Here is an 8,184-nt window from a genome sequence, read left to right on the forward strand (position 1 = left end):
AGATACACTTTGGTTGCTTTTAAATAATGACGCCTTTCATTTGTCAATTTAGCATAAGAAAGTTGAATTGTCCAAATAAAATTGTATTATGAAAGTTAATATGATAATCATATATCAAATGTTGGTTGTTTAGTGTTTTAATATTGTATGAACAAATGTAACTCTCTATCAAATCAAAGAAAATAATATCTTCTAATTCCAAATTTAGTTTTTCAAACCATAAAGAAATCAAAAAAACCAAAAAGATATGCTAAAAATAACAAAATTTAAAGCATAAGCCACAAAAAAATTGCAAGTGACAAAGGGATCAACTTCTCAACCTCCCTATCCAGAAGGAAAAACAAAAATCTGGCTCCACATAATTTGAATATGAATACACACATTTGCTTCTCCATATTAAAAAAAAAAAAAAAAAAAAACAAGGCTACTCTTAGGCTGCATAAACTTTAATCCTTAATAAAAGCAATTTTTAGTTTCATTCTTTTCAAACCTTCAAAAAGAGTTTTTATATAGGTATACTTTTTCAAAATTCTTGCAATTGTAGTTTTTACTTTTTTGTCAATTGGATTTAAAAGACATTGTTGCGACACTGCCTCTTCAAGAAAATTGCTAATGAAGAGAATCCTTACGGTAGTTCTTTATGGATACCTGTTTGTGAGCCATCGCATGCAACTTCGTAGTAGAGTTTGAATATTGTTTAAGTGTTAGAATTACTTTCAGCTCCACGAGGGATCGACTAATAAGTGCACTGCAAGAAAGTAGATATAAAAGTTATATTATGAAAAAAATGAAGAATATGTTCAAAACAGAAATTAAGAGTGGCCAGTTTGATATAAAGCAGCTGGTTGAACGACGTAAGAGATAAATAATAAAAAACTTTAAAAGACTAAGAAAAATAGATCAAATTCTTTAAAGTCCAACATATATAATAATAACCAAGGGAAGGAAAAGCCTTTGCACATCTTTGTGCATATAAGAAAAGAAATTCATTTTACCAATTAGGTACCTTCACGGCAAATGAAAAGAGCGAAAAAGCCAAAGAGCAATGCCTTCTTATGAAAAATGTATTTTAGACCATGGATAAAGTTTTGTCCCTAAATGATAAATGTAGAAATAAAGTGGAGTGACAATTTATTATGCATTTTATAATTGATTCAACGTATGTGAAATAAAGTAAACGGATGACTTTAATTGTGAAAGCTAAAGGGCAAGGATTAAAGCCAATTAATAGCGGAAGATGTAGGATTTCTTACTTTGTATTCAGTTTTAGGGTAATTGAACTTATCCATTTAATAAAAAATTCTTTTTAAATTTTTAAGGGAATGACAAAATGGTCAATCAATTTTAAATGAATATTTTCGTAAATTAATTTTGAGTTTGTGGCTTCCCACTTATAATATAGTATGATATGATATGATGATAGGTAACAGTATATTCATCTTTACAAAATCTCTAAACAAAAGCTTGTTCATCTTACAAGGACTACTTACTAGGACTAAGTACAGAGATTCCAAAAAGTCTAGTAAAGATTCAGCATCTTCTACAAAGTTTTCTTTACACCAGAAACATAACGCTATTACACAGTTCATCTCAAGTGTCTGTGTAGAGCTATTAATATCTTCAAAACATCTTGTATTTCTCTCACTCTATACAGTCCACCATATACAAGCTAGGATAGATTTCCACCACCTCTTGTTCCTTACACTGCCTCCCACTTTGTTCCAGCACTTCAGCATATAAAAAGTGGACTCTGGCATGACTCGTTTCCGACCAAACATGCTCAAGAAAATCTGCCACAGTTGACCAGTCACTTCGCAACGTAAGACAAATGGCTGACATTTTCAGCACACTCCTGACATAAAAAGCATGTTGAACTCAACAGTATTCCCCTTTGCAGGTTTTCATGAGTAAGGCATGCTCTCTGTGCTACCAACCAAGAGAAACATCTCACTTTAACAGCAGTCCTGGCTTTCCAACTATTCTTTCAAGGCCATCTTGTGTCTTGTTGTCCAATAGCAGTTAATGCATTATATGTTGATTTAAGTGTGAAACACTTTCTGCCATTACCTTTCCATATCATGGAATCTCCAGCGTCAGTTGTGCCTTTGAACATGTCCAGCCTTTTGAAGAACTCAGTAATTCTATCCACCTCCCGATCATTCAGCACTCGCCTAAAAGGTATATTCCAGCCTTGTAAGCTCCAATCTTCAATAAAAGCATCTGGTATCCTGCACAAACTGAATAGATCAGAGAAAACTTCTTTTAGAGGGCCATGTTAAGCAATCTGTTTCACTATTTAAGCCATAAATTGGTATCGCCTATTAACTTTAAACCCACTCAACACAGCATGGAATAAAACAAATGTGCAAGCTTTATTCATGCTAACTTGGGAAATCCATGGGTAGATAATGTGCAAGTCTTCCTCCAATATTTGAGCATATAAACGAAGGGTACAGGTGGTAGATATCCCCTCTAGGAAGTCACTTCCTTTCATGCATATAACTTCATCCCGAAGTTTGACTTTGTGTATACTGCAAAAAGCGAAACTTAAGTTAGATTTTTAGAACCCCGATAACCACTCTATCTAGCAGTGTTAGTATACAAATTCATGAGAAATTAGGAGCACCTAGTTGCTAGGGTGCTTTAGGGTTTATAGCAACGTAGCGGCACTATAGGGTGTGCCAGATTTTGTCGCCGCGGTGCATCTACATTGTTATTAACACGGCGTTTGTAAAATCTCGCTCGTCTACTTCCTCGGGTTGGAATTGCTTGCTCCATAGGCTTATCATCCACAGAACCAATAGTTGTAACACAAGAGGCCTCTAAAGTCATCTGGCTAGGGGTATTATCATAGTTAACCTGTCGATCAGGACGGGCAGGGGAGTGGTGTATGTCGTCATCATCAAACCCGTCTCCAAAATTATTCATATCAAACTGCTGAGAGGGTGGGATCTGATAAAGTACAAGTTGAATGTCAACATTATGCAATTCAGAACCATCCCCAAATTGTGTTGAACTAGATGCCATATCAAAACGGGGCTCTGCAAACTGTGATGAATCCATACCAAGCTCAGCTTCAACATTTAAATTTCCATCACCCTTAACAGAACCACCTGCACCACGATCACGCTCCAAATCCGAATTTGTATAAGACATTTCAGACCTTTCTTCAACATTAGTTGCTGCTATCGCACGTCTCTTTTTGCGTCTCCCTGCCCTTCCACGTTTATGTGGATTAACAGCATGATCAACTACAGGCTGCTTAACTGGAACATACATTGGCTGAACACGAAGCCTCTGAGCCTCGATTGCTGCTGTCAAACCATCACTGCACATCTCCATGACTTTCCTTCCTGCAACCTCCATTGATGGTTGTTGTCGCAATTCAATCCCATATTGATATATCATATGCAACTGACGCGCCTGGAATTGCAAAATCGAGGATCATTATTTTTCTAATACAAACTAATAAAACCACAGCTGACATGATAGTTAACTAGCTCATCAACCTTTTCCTCCTGTATTTTTGACAGAAAATAAGGCCCACAAATACACCGAAAAAGTTTAAGGTATAAATGATGTGAAAATATAAAGAGCAGTAATACTTCAACCGAAGTGTCTTCCAAGAGACATGCTATCAGCAGCTATCCAAAAGTTACACATGCCAGAAATTATACTGAGATGGAAAAAAACAATCAAAAAGCTTTTTGCTGGGCATAAGGCTGAAAAAGGTAGAAATGTATTCCAGGATACAATGAAAACCAACTTTTGAACAATTTCAGATATCTATCAAAATATACACCTAGAGAATAGGTTCAAAAATTATAATATATCACTGGTGCACACTATACAATATATCAAATGAACTAATTAGCTGGTTTTTCTGACATAAGAATGAATTCCATAGAAAATGATACAAACAACAACAACAACAACAACAACAACAACACACCCAGTATTATCCCACACTGTGGGGTCCCACAGAAAACGCAATTAACTTATCTTAATGCAAAGTACATACCATAACCTCGGCCACTGGTGCAAGGGATGCATACCCTTTTGGAAATCGGATACTGGGATTTCCGATAATCTGTCGAGTAATCCGACGATACCAGACAAGGTAATCATCATCATACGCAACGGGTCCATCTGCTAGCCGCGCTTCACAAACTCGGTTAGCACGATCATTCCAGACAAGTATGGGCCTCGCATGTTCTCTAGCCCAATCCGTGTTTTGTCGGCCACGACGATCATGCATGTCGTGATTGTCTGCAAAATTGCAGGAAACAGGTATGAATTGACGCATTCCGAATTGTCTGAGGACCCTGTTGGGCTGATGCATCTCCAACACGTCCCAACATAGGAGCGGCACCACAGCACGCCAAAAGTACTCTCCTGATCGGCAATACTCGGGAAGATTCTCCATCACATCTGGAGTATACGGCTCCCAAACAAACTGTTCGGAAAATAACAAACTATTAGCCATAAAAAGAATATAACACTTGCTACAAAACATATATAGAGCTGATAAGTTATACATGTTCATCAACGAGGTTATCTAGCTGGTCCCGAAATAATGGCAACACGTATTGCGTCGTATGTGTCCAACTAAGCTGAACGTTCCATTTACAAGCGTGTGGTGGACCAGGGAGATCATTCGAGAATGTAATAGCACCCTCTCTTGCCTGACGTCTGTCTGGATGAACCATCTTCAGTCTCTCCCATGCCCATACCTAAGTATATCAAAAATAAATAATAAAATTAATTTTATATTAAAATGAAAATATAAATAATCATATAAGGAAATACATGCCTGTAGAAGTGGTATGAAGCCACATAACTCATTGTTTTTTGGCCGAGTAGCTCTACACAATGCACGGTACAAGCACGCCAACACAGCACTACCCCAACTATACATACCAATCTGCGTGATGTCATCGAGCAGCGTCAAGTACATTAACTTAACCTTGTTTCCTGATGTGTCAGGAAACAGTATACCCCCGATCATCCATAACATATAGCACCTAGCCCTCTGATGTACAACTACCTCATCTGCATCATCATCTAGCAAAGGCAGTTGCTCCATGTATGTAGCTAGTGCACTAATCTCAAGCCTACTACCAAATAAACAATCACTATGTGGTCTAAAACCAAGCAACGCGTCACACATATCCTGCCACTCTTCGGTCTTTCTTGTACTATCAATGCCCAATACTAGCCTTCCCTCTACTGGCAATCCATACAAAATAGCTACATCCTGTAGCGTAATAGTGGCTTCCCCAACTCTTAGGTGAAAAGTATGCGTCTCCGGACGCCATCTCTCAACAAGAGAAGTAATAAAAGCATGGTCTAATTGTATACGTCCTACTCGATAGACCCCGTAAAATCCTGCATCAATTAATATTTGCAGGACACGTCGATGAATGGGACGATCATGAACCAAATTCCAAAAATTACCATCTGATCGTCTACATAAAATAGGCTTTTCCACCTCACCATTCCATACGTCCTTCGACCTGTGATGGTTTTGTCTTGTCAGTACGCTATGGTCTAACGGCCCAGGATGTAGCTGTGTCAACCTCTGATCCTCCATGTGACTGAACCTATATATAATAAATCGTGTTAGGTTACTTTTCAAACATGCATCTATAAATCAATAAAGTTATACTGATAAATCATGTCGACCAACGAACCATCAGTCAATGACCAATAGACATACACCAAAACCTACCATGATCTACTCTATATAAAGGGAACAACATCCTCGTTTGTTCAAAGTTCAAACTACCCATCCCTCTCATTCAAATTAACTGAGTTTCTAGTTAAAAATTTAACCATGCCAAAAAAACATTTTTTTCATTGCACAATTTAGCAAAAAAACATAAGGGAGAAGGTAGCTCGAGGAACCCTCAAGGAAGGAGTGAAATTTAAACACAATTGAGCCTTATCTCGAACCTAACATGCTTGGTTGCTATTTGGACAGTGTCGGTGATAAATGGTATGATAACCTTTGCTTTTTTTTTCAGAACCAACCAATATCTTTCAATCAACCCCTCGGAATCACGGGTCATATTATAGAGGGTGAGGTACACTCTTGGAAATCTGAAGGGGTACAGATATGCCTATATGGGGAGAAACTCTGAAGTGGATTGAGTTATACTCTAAGCGGTGCGCCTAGGAAGTGTTATGTCGATGGAACAGTCTTCCAGTTCTGCAAGCTATATCACACACATACCAAGCAAATCATTTTCTAGATGGAGGAGCAGTAATTCAACTTTTGTCTAAAGGGATTCTTGAAATGGAAAAGTCAGTTTCACGCATTGGAAGACATTAAGCTTTGGAAAGGAGATGAAGAAGAGTATTGGGGTCTCTTGGAGAATGAAAAATTGCATTGCATCAAGGACTTCCAAAGCATTTGCCAGAAACATTAGATTATTATTCAACTATTGGGGAGCCATATTGCTGTCAGAATAAAGCGAGCAATTATCTCGACGATATACAAGAGATTAGAGAGCTTAAGGAGAACCTTGAACTTAATTATGACGATTATGGTTGGGGTCGAAATCCACCAGAAGAAGAAGAGGAGGAAAAGGAGGAAGAGGAAGAAGAAGACAAAATGTAAGTGGTGCCGGATAGTGAAGAGGATGATTAGCATATTGTACTAGAATTATGATGTGGTTCCTTAAGCTATTATCTTGTTTCTTTAAATTTCCGTACTTGTTATGCATAAATTTTGTAGCCTTTGCAAATTATCATGCTACACTCTATGAACATTTTCAAAAATCAAAACAGCCAGCAATTCTCCAAAAACTAACTATTTAATTCATTTATCTTTGATAGGTTTTTGATAAGTTAAACACTAACAGAAATTCTTCAGCAGATTCGAAATTTTTTTTTTTTATAAAAAAACTAACATTCTCTCAATACATCTCAATATGCATTTTATCAGGAAAAGTATTGGTTTTTTAAATAATTAAAAAAAACACAAGCAGATGAAGGGAAATTGAGCAAGCATTAGTCCGAGATAAGTACAAAAACTCATAACTGACGTATATACTTAGGTTTCAGAAGATTCAAGGCATTTTTCAACAACTATGTGCTACTAAAATTATCCCCATATCTTAGATTACAAACTCAAAACCATAAAATCTGAACCACAATGCAAACTCGACACCACTAATTTACACCACAAAAACAATAAATACTACTACATAAAAAGTCAACAGCATGCAATTCAGAATTAGATAGGAACAAAATTGGAAGGGCGAATTGGCAGTGTTAGGGCTTTTATCTTGGACGAACCTGAGCGCGAAGCCTGGCAATGAAGTTCCGTTCGCCGGAAGGGGGCGGCGGATGGTTTCAGATAGCAGACCAAGGGGGAGGAGCACTTTATTTGTAAATTTCTAAAAGCCTGTACCTCGTATAAAATTTATACGATTTGCTCTTTTTTCTTTTTCTTTGCGGGTTAAATGAGAAATTGGGCAACTGGCCAAAAACATGGGAATAAACAGACAATTTTCGGTGTTTATCTAAAGTTATCCAATTTCTATTTTAGCTGTCTAAATATTTATTACGTAGTAGTAATTCTTAAAGTTAACAAAACCAAGAAAAGAGAAGTAGAATAGTTGTTTCGCTAAAATTGAAAAGTAAATTATACTAAAAAAATTATCAAGTGAAGCAATATATATGACATTAGGAACTTTCTAGCTTATTTAAAAAAAAAAAATAGATACCAACAAGTATATTCAATGTTCGAGAATTTTGACTTAAAACTGATGAGCAGTTTTTTTTATATAAATAAAAAAATTAAAATAGAGCAATTATTAGAGAAAATAAGAATCTGAAAAACTCAAGCTATAGGTCAATTTAGAGAAGTTTTATTTTGTGTCTCATACAACTAACACTAGTTGTATGAAGCTTCTTTTGTCTCACAAATTTGTAGACCCCAATCTTACATTTCTGGGTCTACAGAAATGTGGGTCCACAAAACTATGAGACAAAAAAGTTGTCTCATACAATCAGTGTCAGTTGTATGAGACACAAAATAAAAAATTTCAGTCAATTTAGGTGCATTTGAGGCCTTGATATCTAGAAGGAAAAAAAAAAGTACTACCTTGTTTGGGGTCAACAAAAATCAGTAGTGTGTAGGCTCCGTGAAGGAAATAAAGTTGCTCGTGTGTATGG

At 36.6% G+C, this 8,184-nt stretch overlaps 1 protein-coding gene across 4 annotated transcripts; it reads right to left on the reverse strand.

Moving 5' to 3' along the window:
* Positions 1 to 1,407: 1,407 nt before the first annotated feature.
* On the reverse strand, positions 1,408 to 7,467 carry LOC107829534 (serine/threonine-protein phosphatase 7 long form homolog). 4 transcript variants are annotated; one of them, XR_012702435.1, is made up of 7 exons: positions 7,303 to 7,467; positions 4,814 to 5,603; positions 4,539 to 4,733; positions 4,022 to 4,456; positions 2,627 to 3,423; positions 2,387 to 2,531; positions 1,408 to 2,228 (listed from the first exon to the last, which is right to left on the reverse strand). XR_012702435.1 is itself a non-coding variant. In XM_075237582.1 (6 exons), the coding sequence occupies exons 2-5, from the start codon at positions 5,591 to 5,593 to the stop codon at positions 2,644 to 2,646; spliced, it is 2,190 nt and encodes a 729-aa protein (XP_075093683.1). In that variant the 5' UTR covers positions 5,594 to 5,603; positions 7,303 to 7,447; the 3' UTR covers positions 1,408 to 2,531; positions 2,627 to 2,643. The 4 variants fall into 4 exon arrangements, 2 of the variants coding, with proteins under 2 accessions (XP_075093683.1, XP_075093685.1); XR_012702436.1 differs by having other exon boundaries at positions 2,327 to 2,531; positions 7,303 to 7,447; XM_075237582.1 differs by having other exon boundaries at positions 1,408 to 2,531; positions 7,303 to 7,447.
* Positions 7,468 to 8,184: the final 717 nt, after the last annotated feature.

Source organism: Nicotiana tabacum, chromosome 18 (genome assembly GCF_000715075.1).
Source record: "Nicotiana tabacum cultivar K326 chromosome 18, ASM71507v2, whole genome shotgun sequence".
In the NCBI taxonomy this organism is placed as follows: domain Eukaryota; kingdom Viridiplantae; phylum Streptophyta; class Magnoliopsida; order Solanales; family Solanaceae; genus Nicotiana; species Nicotiana tabacum.

Bases quoted from the DNA above. Each gene is read 5' to 3' on its own strand.
- LOC107829534 (XM_075237582.1), bottom strand. From the start codon at position 5,593: ATGGAGGATCAGAGGTTGACACAGCTACATCCTGGGCCGTTAGACCAT. The intron at 4,734-4,813 runs GCATGTATTTCC...TGATATACTTAG, and splicing joins GCTTCATACCACTTCTACAG to GTATGGGCATGGGAGAGACT. The intron at 3,424-4,021 runs GTATGTACTTTG...TTGCAATTCCAG, and splicing joins CACCAGTGGCCGAGGTTATG to GCGCGTCAGTTGCATATGAT.